Source organism: Antedon bifida, chromosome 1 (assembly GCF_963402885.1).
Source record: "Antedon bifida chromosome 1, ecAntBifi1.1, whole genome shotgun sequence".
In the NCBI taxonomy this organism is placed as follows: domain Eukaryota; kingdom Metazoa; phylum Echinodermata; class Crinoidea; order Comatulida; family Antedonidae; genus Antedon; species Antedon bifida.
The window spans coordinates 18409420-18430562 of record NC_136226.1 but is presented as its reverse complement, the minus strand read 5'-3'; the positions used below and the strand labels follow the sequence as shown (position 1 = coordinate 18430562).

General features: G+C 30.2%; 1 protein-coding gene across 2 annotated transcripts in view; it reads right to left on the bottom strand.

The window, feature by feature from the left end:
- Positions 1–256: 256 nt before the first annotated feature.
- LOC144844938 (nuclear receptor subfamily 1 group D member 2-like) overlaps positions 257–21143 on the bottom strand; it is a 30661-nt gene continuing 9774 nt past the window's right edge. For both annotated transcript variants that reach the window (XM_078702056.1, XM_078702063.1), the window contains exons 2-6: positions 8918–9025; positions 8032–8176; positions 7502–7713; positions 6244–6634; positions 257–3810 (exon numbers count right to left, since the gene is read on the bottom strand). In XM_078702056.1, coding sequence (XP_078558182.1) covers positions 3605–3810; positions 6244–6634; positions 7502–7713; positions 8032–8176; positions 8918–9019 — 1056 coding nt within the window. In that variant the 5' untranslated portion in view covers positions 9020–9025 and the 3' untranslated portion in view covers positions 257–3604. The remainder of the gene's footprint in view (positions 3811–6243; positions 6635–7501; positions 7714–8031; positions 8177–8917; positions 9026–21143) is intronic.

Sequence of the window (21143 nt, the reverse complement as noted above, 5' to 3'; positions counted from 1 at the left end):
GAATTATTGAATATTTGATACAATTTTTTTAGAGTTGACCCATGGAGGACTATTTGGCTATATACGTTATATTAGTTGAAGAGAGACAGTGCATGACTGTTTTATGGTAAATACACTTTTGGCCATTTATTTATTTATTTTTGTTGATAAAAGGAATCATTATTTTTTAGGTTTGAAGATTTGAGGAGTGGTGCAGGAAGTGTCCAACCTTTATTAAAGGAAGGATGTATACAAAATACAACGCAAATGAAAAAGATTTCGACTTGATTAAATAATTTAATGTAAAAACATGTCATTAATATTCAACAAACACACCTTTTTTTTGTATTTACAACAGAAGATACAGTGGTCTTATTCTTTCTACAGGGTTTTTATGAATTCACTATACATTTATGAACAGTTTCCATTTGTCTGGATTGAAATCTTGATTGTATTTATTTTTTTTCAACTTAAATAAAGCAATTTATACCTAATAATCTATAATAATTAAATATTTTTGATTTAAATAATTGTACACAGTATTGTAAGGTAATTAATACCATTCATTTTAATAACAATATTTATATAACAGTAGGTCTATGTCTACATACATTTCGAGGGGAATTAAACATAGTAACAGATAAGCACAGTTCAGATACCAGCTGCAATAGGCCTAACATATTATTATAAAAGCAAAAGGAATGTTTTTACCAGCCTAAAATAAAATAAAGCACAACATATATTAAAAACTTCAACTCAATATGTACATAAATTAATATATATGTAAATTTACAGGCATAGAGAGAAACCATTGAGCAATATGGGAAAATAATATCTATATAATATATTTATCATTTTATTTTTGCAACTTCAAAATGTGTCATACATACTATACTGTAGCAGGGGTAATTCACTGCTTTTATATAACTTAAAATATTTATCTTGATTTTAAGTAAATATATATAATAATATGAATGTACTATAGCTTACAGAATAGAAAAGATTTAAAGCTCTGTCTACACTAACAAACTTTATGTGACAAAATAATGTGATTTGCCCATGGACATCATTGCCATATTTGGGCACATAACACTTTTTTGGTCTAGTTTGATAGTGTAGACAGAGCTTTAGAGGATAATGTTGGCCATACACCTTTGGACTGTTCACAATGAATGTATCCAGTGAAGGTTCAAAACAAACAAATGCAGAGTCATTACGATTTTAAAATAAACAAACAATCAAAAAATGAAGAGAAAATGATATTACAATGACATTCTCATTTCGTAATTTTCAAAAAGATTTAATACATTTTAAAAAGGCCCCTACATCATTTTTTTTTCAATAAGAAAAATGTAATTTAAAAAACTATCCAATACTTAATGGTTTAACCTGTCTAGATTCTGTTTTTAATTCAGAGCTGATTAAAACAAGCTGACATCTTAACTTTACAGTCATGTTGTTCCAAAAATAGAACAATTACACAACGGTTTAATATTATTAATATATTAAAAAATATATAAAGCACATTGCAAATATTATTTTAAGACAGTAATTTACAATAGCAAATTCAATAACTACAATATCATTCTAAATATAACAGTATCCTTTGACATTATATTTTGTTTATGATTTTAGTTTAATTTTGTTTTATTTTCCAACAATTTAAAATACAAAAAGTTATCATTTATTCTGGAGTTAGGAACCAATGTATGCAAGTCAATTAAAAAAAAGTCTTTACCTAGTATCTAAACACTTAATTATTTTACAAAACATTAAACACTGAAAACTTAAAACAACATGTTATTTAGTACTTTCCCATGCCCAGCAGTTTTTACAGTATTTCTGTTTTAACACATGTGTTTTATCAAATTCACCTACTGTATATGTACATTATACAGTATCATAGACAAATTCCAAGATACAGCACATACTACATGTGATCTGTATACGGTAATACCAAAAATGTCACATGTTATCCAGTATTTAACTGTAATCCTATGTTACAGCATGCTGTATCACAGAATGTATCTACGAGACTGTACAAAATACATCATGAGATTCGGATGCAATTCCAAAGGTAAATTACCGTACTGTTGTTAATTCTAGATTTTTCATCAAATGAATAATTATTTATGCCTACAATAACATCCATTAGTGATGTATGTACGTTAACACAAAAAAAAGAAGACATTTCTATATATAGGCCTACTATTAGCTTGATTATATTGGCCGCTAGCTATATGCTGGCCCATCACTTGAATTGCATACAGATATTTTATCATTGTGCTTGAAGGAAGATAGAATTGTATTTAATTATAAGTTATATATATATATATATGAATTCATGTACAATTTTAGCCTTGAATGTTGTGATGTCATCATATAGCCATCTGTATTTAAAAAATTGGATTTTAATCTCTCTCATCATTTATCATTTTCTTCTAAAGTTCAATATGTTATTGAAAAAACAATCGTCTCTCTTTCATGACCTATTAATTATATTTTAAAATTTATTTTCTGAAAAATGATCTTTATAATTCGACAATGCGACAAATTAAAACATAGTTAATGATTTTATTATATTTATGAAATATAATAAAAATATAATGTTTTGTGTTTCATGTTTTAAATCCACAGTGTATTACAATAAGTAATAATTATACAGTATTACATATTATTATGTAATTATATAATTATATTTTAATTTTGGAAATGTACTATAATTATGGTGGGATAAACTGGAACTTGAATGGCTATGTGATACTGATCCTTTACTTTCCTGGAATATTTGAAATACCTTGATTAATGCACCCTATAAATTTACGGTATCATGTCTACTGACAATAAACAGCCTGCCTGTATCGTGTCTCATGGCAGAAACTTTGGTCCTAAATTGGGTTACTGTATAGCGTCTCCTTAAATTATACAATATTGTTTTCTCAAAATCGGTTTTTCAATCCAGCTGAATAACTTTGGACCTTAATCGATGCCATTTTTATTATTTAGAGGGATTACGTTAATGGGTTAGTAAGATGCCAGCAGACATGATACTGCTGGCTGTTTATTGTTGCTAGCCATGATACTGCAGATAATTGGCTCATGAATAAATGCATGAAGATAATTTACAACATTGTGAATAATTGATTTTAAATTAGCCATTTCAATGAATAATTGCTCTATATATTTAAAATAGGCATATACACTATATCATTACGACCTAAACCATTAGCATCATCAAAACTGATTAACTGACTAAAAAAAACATGAATTTAATGACGATGAATAAATAACAAATATTATACTGCATAAACAATATTTACTGCATTTAAAAAATGAATCACTTCAAACATATTCTAAACAGGCTGGTAAACTAAATAATATTTGTTATTATTAGCATCGAGTAATAAGTATTACATTATGGTAAACAACTGTAAAAAAACATACCTCCATCTTGAAATTATATATAAATATTGTTTAGAATTTTTTTTCAATTCAGAGAAGATATATTTTCCATTTTAGCACAAATTTGTCACACTTTTTATATACTTAATCTTAAACTTAAATATTTCATACAATAATATACTTTAATGCTAATTGCCATAATATTGTAACTAAATTGAAGACATTATGAAGGTTGATGTCCGTCAAACACGTTTAACATTTTGTCCGAGTTAACGACGCTAAATTGACGGATGTCCGAAAGCTTGGTCATTAGTCGCGGGAAGACTGCACGGTCCAACGGGTGATTTAACAGTATCTGCGATTGTAAAGCAGCGACAACTTGAAGTTGCAACTCTTCCACGTGATGAGGAAGCATCAATCCAGCACGATCTAACAACAAGAAACAGATTCAAAGGTCAATTTACATTCACCTTTATCATCTTATAAGCAATTAAGGAAACATTCAACCGAACCCGTTGGCACAATATTTAATTGACTTTAGAATATTGTGTTAGCCGATCATAGTGTTTATAGCCGTCTTATCATGTATATAATTCCATCCATCTTAGTTGTTAACAAATTGGTTGAGATTAAAAATACCTGTACTGTATGTCAAGGAACGCATCAAATGTGCTTTGTTATGGTCTATTAATATTTCTGATTGAAGATTATGAAAATAGCAAACATAGAGATGGTTCATGGATAGAAAGGCATTTTGTTATCATTAAAGTGTTATGGAATATAGAGTAGACCTCCAATAGAAGACCAGAGCCAAGATTGTTACACAACTAGGTAGGACTGGCAAAAGATATCATGATCTTAATGTCATGAAAATATTCTGCCCATTCAACTCATAAACATTCATTGTTTGTAAATGTAAAAAAAAACCAAAATATATAGTCAATGACAAAGAGGAACCACTGACCAACAACAAAAATCAACATTTTCAAAATTACATTTGAAAAAACAACTTTTTAACACAAACGAAATAAAAGCTAAGAATTTTAATGATGTTGATATAAATCTGTGTTTATGCGAGTTCAGGTAAAGTTTAAAAAATGCTGTAATGAATGTAAAACAAGTAGTACATAGGTTAAGTAGATTCTCTGCTGTTATATATGGTACAGGATACTACATGCTTTACTAAATCCACTATGATCCACCTATGAAGGACAAATGGAAAATACACTGTAAGGACAGTAACCTGAATTAAACTCCTACAGCAGGCTACCTGCATATTTATTCATAAAATAACAGGTATCTCTAATTCTGGACCACTGTTTTGATGACCTTCATTTTTTAGTGTTTCTAATAGAGAGCAACGCTCTAAAAGGTTATTACAATTTCTTAAAGTAGTTTTAATTATAATTGTGAAATTTAATAAAATTGTATTCACGTAAAGTTATACAGTACTACTACTAGTACAAATTTACAATGATGGTGTTTTCGTTTTCATTTTAATAGAGAATAATACAATATTTTATGTACTTAACTTGCTCAAAATGTAGTAATATAGCATTATATTTACACTTCACCAAATACCTTAAATTTGGTAAATTAATTTAATAGTGACAGAAGTGTAAAAAATAAATGTAGAAACATGCTTTTGGTCATAGCGGTTGAAATGTAAAGTTATTGATTTAGTTATTGAATTTCATTTTGACATAAATCAAAACTATTGTTGATTATTAATTTGGATTGAATTTGTTAAATATTTTTATTAGGATATTTTAAACATTCATATACCAACTTTAAGTCCTGAGAAAGTAATCAAAATAAGAATTTCTGTCCTACTTTAGTGACCTATGCTAAATGTATCTCAACAGTATGCTACTGATCTTAAGATATTACATCAATACAAAAATTTGATATTTTTTTATTTATCTATATAGATATATTTATACACACAAATGCTAAAAAAAGACAGTCTTTCTAAATCAAGCAATCAGCAAAGAACTGTCTGACCTATATCTAGCATTCGGATATAGCACTCAATTTTTCTGTTTATTTTAGTTAATTATAACTGCAGCGGATAATCGAACATGCAATGTTCAAACGGCGCCATATAAAAGGAAAACGTTTTAAGTGAAATATTAATCTATTAATTGATGATTTCAGAATAGAAACAGAAACTAATTTTGGAACAGAAATTGACCAGTCTTGGCACAATTTTGATGTGAAGTTTTTTCGATTGATGCCAAATAGACGCCAGTTCTAAATTCAAGTATATAAAAAACGTTTCAAATTGCAAAAAGAAAAACAAATGTCATTTATTTTTAGAATTTTTAGAATGTTTTTTAATTTAGTTTGTAATCTTAACTTATATTTTGCTTCTTTAAAGTAACTAATACAAATGTTCAGTTTTATAAACATCATTTAAGTTTAAATGGTTCTAATTTGTTTTAAAGTTTTCAAACCCCAATTTAAAAATCAAATTATTTATATATAAGATGCATACTAAATACAAAAGTCATATGATATTGTTGATTGATAAAATATAGCTTTTGTCTATGTCTTTAATGGCTATAGGCCTACCACTACTGGTAAGTGTGTAATTAATCATTTTCTTCATTTTTAATATAGGTTGTAGCAAATTTAATCCAGTATACATTATATAATGTGGTATTATAATATCAATTCACTTTGGCTGAGTTATGCTACATAACATGTATGTTTCCGCTGGGATCTGTTGTATAAAGTTAAACAAAATGTCAACCAAGCAATCAAGACATTGAAAATTCTCAAGGGTTATGTAATGATGTTACCCATGATATTTTTATACATCTTGACAATGATATTAACCATTAATTTATTTTGTCTTACCTGAACTTAGAAGTATGACGCAGGTAAAGAGGGCGACCTCACAGTTTGTCAACTGCATTGCCTTGAATTTTGCGGCAAAGTCTAAAACGTCACAAGCAATTTCGTACATAGGCGTTCCTTTGAAATCGACTATGCTAAACATTTGTTTGTATTTGGCGAATATAAATTGGTCGTCCTTAACGTTTAGCCAATGGGATATACGAACGAGTAATACTTCAAGTGACGCAGACTTCAGCAACGTCACCTGGTCATCTTTGTGAAGTGATGTAAACCCAGGAATCATTTTTGCAAATGTTATGATTTTCGTTATAGAAGGCGTGAAGTTATTCGTGATGACCTCAAGTAGAACAGTACTTTTCAGAGCACTGTTATTATTGCTATCAAAATAAGCCTGAAAAATATGAAACAAAATGCAGTGTTATTTTTTAATAATAAATAATTAATAATAGTATTTGTATGCTTGAAAAAATGAATCTATTTTGCAACAGAAAATTATATAAACTAAAAATACTAAAAACATTTGTTTAAGTTCAAAACCTACTAATAAGACAAAAACAAAATCGTTCTAATACAAGACTGACGTTGATGAAAAGATAAAAAAAGGTATTAAGAGGTTGATGCACCGGTTGCCACTTCTAGAGGAGAATATAAATTATATAGGGCACTGTGAAAGTGAAAACTACTTGGCTAACCATCCTACAATTCTTTCATTAGCTGTCAGGAGCGGATTTTCGATATAATCCATTGTTATCAATTTTATGAAACCTTTACTTAATGTAGAGGTGAAACACTGGTCAGAAATACTTTAGTAATCAGTTCAATATTGAGATGAAGCAAGACAAAAGGTTACGAATAGAAAACATTTAAAATATGAAGAAAATCAATGAATAAACCTGTATTTTTCATTTACTGCATTTATTTTTATTATTTAACACCGTTTCGCCGAATAATCTCGGCCACTCTGCTTATTTCTGCTATGAAGTTTCTCCAAAGTGTTATGTCAGATGCTATGTTTTTTTCTCTGTACGTCACTTGCAGTTTCGAATGTTGTTGGTAATTTTAAACCTATTTTGCACTGAGCCAAGTTCTGGTACCAAAATATATCATTTGAACCGCATTTGTATGGTTTCATATGAAACGGTCATATATAGCAACGACATGAAATATTGATTCTAGAATATTGTTTGGTTATTGTGATTTTACAAATGCATTGAATAGAATATTATTTATTTGATTGAATGTCTATTTCTTTATTTACCTTATTTTGAATATTCTCGTTCCACCTGCCTAGAATTCCACCATCCCATGATGTTTTTTTCTGAGCTTCATGAATGCTTAATATCAGCTGTTCCATACGCATTTGCGAGTCTTCTGGATTTGATTGGTTATCGCCATGTGGAGAGCGTGGAGGAGATGGAACGGGTGTACCTTGAGGTTTGCACTTTTTTGGACAACGACCAAGACGCACAGCTAGTTGAGAAAACAAGAGAAATATATTTTAGCATAAACATGTTTTTTTATGTACAGTACTACTGTGAATATTATATAATATGGGTGAATAATTGAGCAGGTTTTATTTTTATTCCTCGGGCAGAAATCATGAATAATGCATGAGGTCTACTTCCTAAATAGCCAACCTACTTCCTAAATATACCTAACCCTCTAAATAATCTTTCTTAACTATTAAAAAAAGCATCAAAGATTTTGATGGGATTCGAACCCTGGGTTTCACCTCCACAACCTGAAGTCCAGACAAATGATTCTTAATTTATTAGTTGGAAAACTTACCATCTTTTGACATGCCAACAGATAAACATTTTTTAAGTCGACAATACTGGCATCTGTTGCGATTGATTCTCATAATTAGACATTCATCTCCCTTGTTACATATTCTGTACTTCACATTATGTTGAATACTGCGACGGAAAAAACCCTACAAAAGAAAACAAAATTGTTTTTATGTGGTAATGCAGGGCTGGTAAGACATATGGTTGAGCACTAGCCCATCATGCCATGTTGTGGGTTGCCATCTTCTTTTGTGTCTGTAGGCAGATGCTACATAATAATTCAACAGCTAATAAAAGTCTATAAGTAAATGATGTGCGCTAGTCAAATCTAACTACAATGAATTGTTTTTGTGTAAAATTAACCAGCAGTATTTTGTTTTATTTAAAAAGAAAATCATACATAAATGGGTAAAGTTAGAGGGTGGAGGATTGCATGACAGCAAAGTGAGAGCAATTAAGTGGAAAATAAGTTGATGGAATTTTTATTCTGTTCTATTATTGTAAGGGTTTATCGTCAATTTACAAATCATATGAACTAGTTAATTCCCATATACTGTATGCTGTTTTAATCTATTTTATATGTATTTCATTTGCTCATATATTTATGTGTTCTAGTTATGACAATACTGTAATGTTCAATGAAAGTCAATAAAATTAATTTAATAATTGTATAAATGCCAAATGAAAGTCAAATTTCGAACAAATAAAGAATCTTGAATTTTAAATATTGAATGTCTCTCTGATGAACATTAAATCGTGTCGTATTTAGGAGGTCTTACTTAGGAATGTATAGGATGATCGTGGTACCAAGTAACATTTGCATGGATTATTTTACATGAAACTTGCTATCTAAATGAATGTACGCTTATAGTGGTACATAATCTTACCTTGCAGCCCTCGCAGGCGTGCACGCCATAGTGGAACCCGGATGCACGGTCACCACAAACACGACATAGGACCGGATATCCGTTCGAAGTTGCTACACTCATTTCGATCTAGAAAAACAAAATGTGGTAGGCTATAGTAAATCAATTTTTTTTAATAGAAATGTGGTCAAATGTAATCCAAAAGGCAGGAAGACAAGGAATTAAAAGTTCAAATGATAGATTTTTAAAAATAAATAATATTATAAGTGGTCATCATATTATGCCATAAAAGTGCATTTTTTTATGATTATTGCTTTGGCGACAACCAAACCCCAAACCTTATGTTACCCTGTAACCTCTCCTCCCCACCCCCCCCCCCCCCCTCATCCACAATATATGATGTGAATAGCAATCGTAATATTTCCTGTCTACCGTGACGTTTTAGCTGTTGTTCAAATTATGCACAACAAACCTTGTGTCATGGATAAACAAATATACGGTATGGTGCCACAAAAATATACCGTATATAAAATATACCATATATATAAGGTATATGCTTGGCAGCAGAAACAGGGCCATTGAAAGAAAAGTATGTTATAAAAATACTCTGTGCAAGAAGATTACATTACAGTGATTATAATGCAACAAGGTCAAGTTATGCAGATTAAAAGTTCATGCATATTGATCTACTTACACCCCCATCCCTCTCCTTGGAATTCTCAATTCTTAGAAATAATATACAAGCAGTTTTGTGCACTTTAAGAAGGAACATTTTAAAACTAAATTGGGAATAATCCAAGGCCAGGCTAAAGCAAAATTGTCAGGCCTGATTAAATTTCTCACTTTAATGATAGCATGAAATAAATTTAAGTCTCCCCAGCTAATACCCACTGGACTTGGTCCAACACTTGTGATGGTCCAATGGGAGGAGATTTCCAAGTAGGGTTCAATAATCTTGTCAAGTAGACATACAGTAGACAATATTGTCCTAAATGTTTACTATACAGTAGTCCTATCAAGTTTCATATTCACATTTATTATCTAATATGGTTCTGTTCTATTTCCCAACTATTTTGTAGTCTAAACATAGACATTTATGCCATAATAATGTAAAAGGGAACAAAATAAATAGAGTAGGAAAATGGGACATGATATTAAACATTAACTACCATTTAACTTACTCACTAAATGTGATGAATTTTATATCATTTTCCAATATATAATTAAAACCCAACATGGGAACGGAGTACAACATCATGAGGAAATTGATATGACCTGATATACCATAATGTTAAAATTACACTTTCAATTTTAACATTTCCAAGGTTCTTTAGCTATAAAATAAAGTATCGAAAATACAAGACTTATGTGTGAAAAATTATTTCTATATACTTTTGCCATTTGGCAATATAGATGTTTATTTATAGTTTAACTTATTTACTGTAGCTTTCCAGTACATCTTGTGAAAGGTCTCTACTTGTGCAAAATGGCCTAGATAAGTGGTTATGGGTATAAAATGGCACTTCAATACAAGTAATGTTAATGTTCTACCGGATAACAATAGGTAAGCCATTTCCAATAATGAGACAATCATTTTTTTGTTCGGGCAAGTGATTTTTATCCGCATGACATAGGCCATATTTTCCAAGGATAAGTGAAAAAATGAAAATCACTTACTACTTGGAAAAAATAAACAAAGTAGGCCTAGTGCAGCATATCTAATGTTACATTAAGATGCAATATGTCACCAATTTTTGTTTTTCCTTTATGATTTACAGTATGCACATCAGTAGGCAAGATATTTTCAAGATATTGTCACTGAGAAAATACAATTTATTTTTGGACAGATATTTTTGCTGATGACACAAAAAGATAAAATATAACTTTATGACTTGTTATCACAAGCAAATATGTAAAAAATATTTACCAAACACAGCTTGGAATATTTCTTTAAGATAATTATTTATTGCATTTTCAACAAACACAGTTGAGAAATTTGTTTGGAGTAATGATCAATTAATCAAAATAGAAATGTTTTGTACAGTACATATCAAAATGAAAAACGAGGGAAAAGGGGTCCTTATACATCTAGGTTAATTTGATGACCCGGTACTACATATTCCATACAGTCAACAACTCTAGACAGTTAACAAACCATTTTGTAATAATTTTTCATTATTGTGTATGCACGTACTGTATGTTTAATGATGATACATCTAACATCACCAGCTTTGTGTGAAGTACCTCAGGCAAGTTTTTTAGACTAATGATACAAGAAAACTAACACTGGTAATATTGCATTAAAAAAATTGGTACAAGTTTATTAAAACAGTTTGTTACACTATTGGTTTTATCACTTTACATATCTGATTTTCGCAGTGCATAAAAATAAAAACATATGTATATGAAAAATATTAACGTATAAAGTAAGTAAAGATCCCAACGAGCTAATAAGCTAATAAACTTTTATAAATGTATTTATTTGTAATTTCAGTAATTTATGTTATCACTTTGTATGTATTTTTTTGATAATTTACCTATTAACTAATAAATTCAAATAAAATCAAGTACTATATTAATCACAATTCAGAGTTTCCAACTTGGAAACGTGAAAGATTTTCTAATGGCAGGTTGAAGTCTAGATGGTGGTGGTAAAGGAAAGGTGAGGATTGGATCTATCCCCATCACTGGATATTATGCACTAGAGTAATTTTATATTTAATATTTTTAATTTTTAATTGAAATGACATATAACTTATATTAAGCAAACATGCACATTTTAATAAGAAAAGAATACAAAAAGTGAAAAACATTTGTTCAGCTTTAATTCATATTAAATAATAAAGTATATACAGTACAAATAATATACCTTTTCACATATTATGTAAATTCTGCCATATTTACAACAAAACAATTCCGAACTAATAAATGGTACAGTTAGCACAGCAGCACTAGTAGTACAAATACAGTATACACAATTATGTGTGAAAGCAATTTGTCACATGCATTCACAACATTATAAACAGGCCTAGATTCTGGTGTCAGAACTATAAACATAACTTGAAATTTATGTGTTTAAACATTAAAAGGTCATGAAAAGGTCAATGCCTACACAAAGTAACTATTAATAAGTAAGGTAAAAATGTCAGAACTAGATTTTGAACTGGTCCTATGACAAGTTAGGTGATCTTCCCATGCAATAAAGGCCAACAAAATATTGTTAAAGCCCCCTTCCCTACGTTTTTTAGATCTAATTTAAGATCACAAACTATATTTAATGTAAAAATAATACTATATGGTCCTATTGCGATAACTTTTTTCGTCTTTAAACGGTTAAAAATGTGAAAAATAAGTCGATTCTAATAATTATAGCGGCCCGCTATAAATCCCAAAATGCATTGCGCGCGGATTGATATGTTTGTTTTTCACCTGTAATTCGCCCACTTTTCGATCGATCGTGAGGCCAAAACAAATGGAAGACTCCTAACTTTTCAGCGAAAATACCGGGTTTTCCCCAATTTGTATCAACGGAGTCTGGCAAAAATAGAAAGACAATTAATGCAGCAACTATACAACGTCAGGCTAGGTATATAGCTAGCGTACGATGTTCGTACGTTACCGATGTTTACCAGCTAGGCCTACAAAACTAAGCCTAGCTAGGCTAGGCCTAAGACCGTCCACGAGAGGTCGATCGCCGCGAGCTACTTAGGTAGTGCATTGTTTCTCACTTTTTATCATAATTTACCATAAAACGTACATTTAAGACAAGGAATGACATGGTTTAATGTTTTTAAAGTGATATATGTATTATTTTCCAAAAAACGGCCAAAATTGCAGGGAAGGGGTCTTTAAGCTTCACCGCCCCCACCTGATTTTTGAGCTGCCTCTGTTTTTTTAGTTTTTATTTTATTACATTATGGTTATTGTTGAAGTTGAAAATGTACTGTATGTATGTTCATGTTTTAAAGAGACAGTGTCAGTTTATTTTAAAATGGTATTGGTAGCATATATCAATGTCCTATAGTACTTTAAGGGGAAAAAAAACGCCCTCCCTCTCCTGAAAAGTACTCAGAGGTTGATGTGTATTTTTTTATTTGGCCTAAAGCCGGTGGAATATGGTTAATAGGATATTGTGATAGGTTAGGATAGGCTTCGTGAGTGCCAATTTTAGCTAAAGCTCATTTATTTGAGAATAATTGCACTTACAGTATGAGAATACATTTTATACTGTATATTATGTAATCTAGTGAGTTCTTTACATGGAAATGATTGACTTGGTTAAGCATATTTTAAGTTACATTAAACTCACACATTGTAAAATCTTATATTATATAAATCAAGCCAGAAGAAAATCAATGGAAGCCATAATATAATACAGTACCAAACCCTACACAAAATGCACAATTTCCACACATAAAGAATCATTTTTGGTCAACACCGACCAAGTTATTTTGGTGTAAGCACAATGGTTAAAAAAAAATAATAAAAAATATAATAAATATTGATTGAATTCATAATATTTACAAGGAATCGAATGTACCTACACTATTCCTCATTTAAAAACATCCCTCCTTTTTTATGCAATCAAGTCAAGTTACATAATAAATGGATGATGCCAACAATCTTTGAGTGTATTTTTAGATACTCAAATCAGGTCAAACAAGAGATAAATCAGGGTTGTCTTTTAAAAAGAAAACATCTTGATTTTGACATTGAATAATAAGAGGAGTTCAAATGGCAACTTCTATAGATGATTGGAAAGCATCTATTTTATCATGTCCTGCATTTCTACAATTCAAACTTCTAACTGTCTAAAGAAATATAGAACACCAACCTGCTAAAAGTTCTAAAAATAAATAGTTATGCTACACAATATTAGGCCTATATACATATAATTGTTCTAGAACAGTTCTGTATGTAGTATCCTACACTGATATCACTGACTGTCACAATGGTGGCACTACTGTTTAACTCAACAAGGAAAAAATAACACCAACATTGTTGCTTTAATAATAATAACATACAATACATATGTTCCTATAATAAAATAAAATAATAAGTACTTTATTATTAGAACTTCCCCTGGCCCGCTCCTCCCACCTCCCACCACCACCAAAATGTTTACTGAAATATTGAATAGCCAAACATATGCTAAACAATTAGAAATTGTTTTTAAAAGAATGTGACATGTTATTCTATATAGCTATAGTTTTACCAATGGTTATAAAGCCTAAACTTATAAAAATCTATATTTTGCAATTCTGCTTGTCCCTATAACCATACAAATCATTTCAATCCAGTATGCAAAAGTAAGATGTTAACTAGGCCATGATCTAGGTTAGCACACTTTTAATGAGTGAAATATAATGATCATCATATACTAGTTATTACCTATGAATATATTAATTTTCATAACTCATTATAGCGTGAATAGTCGACTAAAATGTATTTTTAAAATATTCGTCATCAGATCTTTGGTGATGTCTGCTTGTTTCTGTCAATGGAAAATATTCAAGAGGTTCTGTAACAGGCAATGTGTACATTACTTAATATTTTATTTTTATAGTATTAAAGTCAATATTTAAAAATACTGACTTTCAAATCTTTAATTTTCTTGTTTATTAATTTAGTTAACTCATTCTGGACGCATTAAACTTTTCACAAAACCTACTGTTTCAAAATTGTTTATTATATTAATAATATACCGTATTTTACCAGGTTATTTTTTTACAAATATTTCATTCATGTGTATACAAATATAAAAATGTATTTTCTACTGTAGTTCAGTTCTTATTTTTATAGGTAGATCATTAAAAATGTTGTAGTGTATTGTAGTTGAGCATTACGCAGAGAGTGTCATAATATTTAATACTAGATGTGTTTGCACGCACATATCCTGCTTGTTGAAAAGTAGCGTGCAATGTTTGCCAGCACTCTAATTTGGTTGGCCAACTTTAGACTATGTACTTCTAATGTGTTAACATGTTGTAGCCTGGCATGCTGTTATACTGTAGTTCAACATTCTGGATCTGCCCTGCATGTCTGATTGATATTCTAAAATAATTTATAATTCTAATTGTAAACAATTATTAATATATATTTCATGCACACAGTAATAAATAATATTAGATTATATTTACAGGCATTCATATTCTTCATCACAGGTATTTTAAATAATAATAAACTCATAACTTGTATATACAGCAGAACCTCAATAAGTGAGTAAATTAGACGTGAATGACTCTGTAACAGCCTTTCAAAAGGATAATCAAGATATAGTGAGGATACGTTTCCTCTTGGTAAACACATAGAAGTACTACACCTTCCAATCGCAATAGCGATCAACTACGAAAACACCCTGAGAGAAAACAATATGTAGGTCGATGCCCTTGAAATCTAGCTAACCTAGTTCATTCTTCCATTATTTATGCAGATTGCTCGTTCAAGCAAGATCCATTAACTATAGAAGAGACGTGGTGCCAGCAATGTTTCAGTCGATATATAGTTATTATTAAAGAGAATTGCATCAAGGATTTTGAGATAAAAATGTGTAAAGTATGATGTTGAAATATGGATTCTCATTTCTATAGTATCACTTTTTTCGTTTGGAAAAATAATATATAATATTTCTTTTCTTTTGAATTCGGATACTAAGATACGCAATACAAAACACAAGGGAATAGAGGTAGAAACGATTTTCATTTCGTTTGCACTTGAAAATATAAAATATATTGATAGAGAGAAAATGAGAAAGATTTGACCCAGTTATAATGTCTTTGAAGATACAGTATCAATGATGTTTAATTTTATAGTATGACAATAAAAAAAGTAAAAGCATAGTATAAAAACAGAAATGGGTTTTCCACTTTATCTACAAAAACAACAATAAAGTTGAACTAAATATAGAACTATTCAATAAACTAAGATAACAATAGACTGATCGAAATAGCAATAACACCTATTTTCTATTTTGATGCTTTCAACATGAAAGCTCTATCAAGGCCACTGGATTAGTTGAAGGAAATTGTGTAATGACCTAAATATTTAAGGTGAAATATGGGTGAATGTACCCTTAAACCGGAAAATAGTATAATAGGTGATGGTAGGCCTTTATAAATGTACTGCAATTAAACAGTATACATCATATGGTACTTTAACAGCCATAGACTGTATTCTCAACCTTTGTCTAAATTAACCTAATTCCTCAAGACAATGGACAAAGTATTGCTAAATAGAACAAGCTTGTTTTATATATTATTATTATATACTGTATATTTAAATTCTATAATACTAAATATGAGAGTACACTATTGGAGTACCAGTATTTATTCAACATTAATTATTACTGTACTATAAAGTATAGCTATTGTTAGGCCTACTGTATAAATATCAGGAATTTGTGTACACAAAATTTGTTATTTATGTTTTTTTTTCATGGATGCAAAAAAAAATGTCCATTATCAAAAATAGTAATCATTAATTTGAACATATCTTTTATATAAAGTTCTTCTCATGAAACACAATGGTACTCATATTATAGTCATATTGAGATCCAGTCAAGTACGTACAAAAATGGTAATGTTTTTACTGTACCAGAAACAGACATTTATATAATGGGATGTATACTGTAATTGATTATAGTAGCTTATATAGCTTTTTGTCACATAGATCTACGCCTCTCTAGAAAAATTTGTTAGGTTTCATGTGTATACTGTTTTTTTGTAACTGTTTGAGGGTCTCATGCATTTCAGCCTTTCCGTTTTGGGTCACCCTTAAATAACGATTAATTTAAAGAAATTGATTAATCTGCTTTTATATATTTTTTAATTGATATACAATTCATTTTATTTATTACATATATTTTATATGTAAAGAAAAATTGTCAGCAAATGGCTGATGGTTTATTTTATTTGTTAAAAATTATCGAGAATAAAACAAGTGATATATACTTAGGTAGTTGGTATGACAATCATTATAATGATTTAACATTTAAAATGAAAATTTACTTTACTTTTTTTATTAGAACTAGTACTAGGTTATTCATTAAAGTTATTTTTGTTATGAAGTCTAGTTAGCACAAACTCATCTTAAATGCCAAGAATAGAATTATCTAAGAACATGCACTGGCAACAATCCCATAGATTTTGCACTGGCGCAGTCATTTATACTAGCAATAAATACAACATGAATTCTATAGAGATTTCATGGCATCATCCCTTGAGGTTCATTGTCGTGGTGACCTAGTTAAGGCAATTTCCAAGTTAGCAATATCTAGAGAGAATACAACATATATTTCGTGACAAGAAGGTAGCAGCAAACCAACAACAGTAATTACGCAGACACTTACAACAAAAAATCATCACCTGTTGTAAAAAAAATAAATAAATCCAATTTTCAGACGGTGTGGTATGGTCTACAATTTTTTTAATGCAATGTAATGACTTGTATAATACCCATAACTAACAGAAACTCGATATATTAAAACATTAGACGTTATTAAAACTCAAATTTACTATTTCCGATATCAAACTGCCAGATATTCAGCTTGAAAATACATCCTAACATACAGGTATATTAACTCCTTATTATATTAGATTTTATGTTGGTTTTACTAACATAACAATGGATAAAGTACTACTTCGCTGAAACCTGTTTCCCTACATGCAATGCAAGGATGTGAACCCAAACAATTTTAAGATTGCATAATCAATCTACTTGCTGTTGTTGGATCAAATACTTCTGAGTTGTTCTAGCAAGACCAAAAGGTTGTAGTTTTATAAGGGTACACCAATCACATCATACTATAAAGCACTGCTTTCAAAAATTTGTGGCCAATACTTTATGTGACGATTTAATTTGATAGTTTACACACTGATTTTCATTTTTTGTTGCCTTACTGAGGTTACTATTCTAAATCCACTTTGTTTTTTTTTTTAACCCATTGGCTATAATCATTGCCATTACTGAAATATGTAGGCCTACTGAATATGATCTATTGTACAATGATCGATATATAGGATCTACTGTAGTGGTCAATGGCTTGTATGTAAAATGAATATTTGGTTACCAATGGTAAATTGCTAATGGTTCTTAGTACTATAACTCCACATGTGGGATAAAGCATTATAGGATTTTGTTATAGTGGTATTAATGAATTCCAAATCAAACTATCCTTTTTTCTGCCTATATCAGACAGTAGGCCTATCACGACAACAGCACTTTTTCTCTGTTGAATAGCTGCCTCGTGGCTAGCTGGTCTACTACAGCTTGTAGATCACGCATCACCAGGACTGATAACACGGAAGTAGACGGAAGTCTCTACCAACTTTACATGGCCATCAATTAACTGTTAAAGCGTACGCGATTCACTGTGTAAGCTGAACCATCGTAAAAGTAAATTTCCGGCTTAAACCTTTACTCCATGCTAAAAATTATGTACTTAACTGATTTAAAGAAGCTAGACCACATCAATTTTTTAGGCCAAATTACATCGAATCAATTACCAAAGTCACTATTTATCATATACATGTATGTACTATTTCCAATTTATATTTAAAATAATCAAATATTGTGTACTACAGTATTAAAAGTCCTGGTTCTTATAAAAAGTTTAATGATCTAGCTCATGGTTGCTGTAATTAATGATCTAGCTCATGGTTGCTGTAATTAATGATCTAGCTCATGGTTGCTGTAATTAATGATCTAGCTCATGGTTGCTGTAATTAATGATCTAGCTCATGGTTGCTGTAATTAATGATCTAGCTCATGGTTGCTGTAATTAATGATCTAGCTCATGGTTGCTGTAATTAATGATCTAGCTCATGGTTGCTGTAATTAATGATCTAGCTCATGGTTGCTGTAATTAATGATCTAGCTCATGGTTGCTGTAATTAATGATCTAGCTCATGGTTGCTGTAATTAATGATCTAGCTCATGGTTGCTGTAATTAATGATCTAGCTCATGGTTGCTGTAATTAATGATCTAGCTCATGGTTGCTGTAATTAATGATCTAGCTCATGGTTGCTGTAATTAATGATCTAGCTCATGGTTGCTGTAATTAATGATCTAGCTCATGGTTGCTGTAATTAATGATCTAGCTCATGGTTGCTGTAATTAATGATCTAGCTCATGGTTGCTGTAATTAATGATCTAGCTCATGGTTGCTGTAATTAATGATCTAGCTCATGGTTGCTGTAATTAATGATCTAGCTCATGGTTGCTGTAATTAATGATCTAGCTCATGGTTGCTGTAATTAATGATCTAGCTCATGGTTGCTGTAATTAATGATCTAGTTCATGGTTGCTGTAATTAATGATCTAGCTCATGGTTGCTGTAATTAATGATCTAGCTCATGGTTGCTGTAATTAATGATCTAGCTCATGGTTGCTGTAATTAATGATCTAGCTCATGGTTGCTGTAATTAATGATCTAGCTCATGGTTGCTGTAATTAATGATCTAGCTCATGGTTGCTGTAATTAATGATCTAGCTCATGGTTGCTGTAATTAATGATCTAGCTCATGGTTGCTGTAATTAATGATCTAGCTCATGGTTGCTGTAATTAATGATCTAGCTCATGGTTGCTGTAATTAATGATCTAGCTCATGGTTGCTGTAATTAATGATCTAGCTCATGGTTGCTGTAATTAATGATCTAGCTCATGGTTGCTGTAATTAATGATCTAGCTCATGGTTGCTGTAATTAATGATCTAGCTCATGGTTGCTGTAATTAATGATCTAGCTCATGGTTGCTATAATTAATGATCTAGCTCATGGTTGCTGTAATTAATGATCTAGCTCATGGTTGCTGTAATTAATGATCTAGCTCATGGTTGCTATAATTAATGATCTAGCTCATGGTTGCTGTAATTAATGATCTAGCTCATGGTTGCTGTAATTTATAATCGCTGGCACAATACCTATAATATTTAAAACAGTAGTCAAGGTTTAGGCCTAAAAAACATTGAATGTTAAATAAATTGATTACAGTTTTTATTTATATCATTATTACTATTATTATTACTATAAATAATACTATACAGAAAATCTTCTTTTTGATTTGGCTTTTCAAAACTGGCTTCTTGTGAATTATCCCATATCTTCACATCATGTTTTGACAATTAGCAGCTAAAAATATCTAGAAATAACCAAATTCGACAAGTAGCATAACATAAGGCATGACCCTATCTGCACACTCCCATAAAGTTTTCCCAGATCCATGAGTGTTTGCTCCGGGGCCATGTAGTAATTCCTGATTTTGTCCGAAGTATTTGTGGAGTTATCTAATTCTGAATGAGCTTTTTGCATTATAAATATAAATTTATTTATAAATAAACTACTTAGACATTAAATTAATACAAAATAACATCTATATTAAAATAAGATTTAGAAAGTAAAAACAAAAATACCATGTTTTTGAAAGTCTATTTTTCAGCACCAATAGTTTTAGTATTTTCAATTGTTAATTTTCATTATTATGCATTATAAACATTTGGCATTTAGACTTAAAGATGTATTGTCCCCCAAAAACATGAACAATTAAGATTAATTAAATCAGACTTTGAAATGTTATTTTGTAGTTTTAATAAAGTTAATCACTTCCATAGAAATAAAAAATTGGTCAGGTCATGTCAGTGTCATCTGTAAATTTAATAACATACTGTTCTAACAGTATTGTTAATGTTTCTATTTTTTGCTGGCTAAGGGGATATAGGTTATTATTAACCAGTCCTGAAATAATAAACTTTTACAATGAAATTTAAAAAGAATGTCTTTGTTTATTTTATGTAGCTGTCAACTTGTATTCACATTTATAGCCTTTATATGAGCATTGACCTATAAAACCAACAGTACCCATTAGAAATGTTCTGATAAATGATCATCCTATATAACAGTATAAAACGTATACACTTTCTACACTTTCTAGTGGTTGTCACAAGAAAAGGGAAAAATCTCTGTTCAAGCCAGTGGGTTGTCAAAGGCCTATGTGAAAAAGTCATCATCAATCGTCATCATCGAACCCTTACCAACCTACTGTCCTGCTTTAATTAAATATCATAAGTTTAAACAAACTTGGTTATTAATTTTTTCCAAGGTAAAACTTACCTGAATTGACTACATTTTAATGACAAGCTAAACAAAATTAATGGGAATTTAAATTCACAATTCTAATATCTTCAAAGTGATTTATATGTCTTATTGGGTACTTTTTAAAGATATTGTATAATATCCCTATGGTACTCCCTA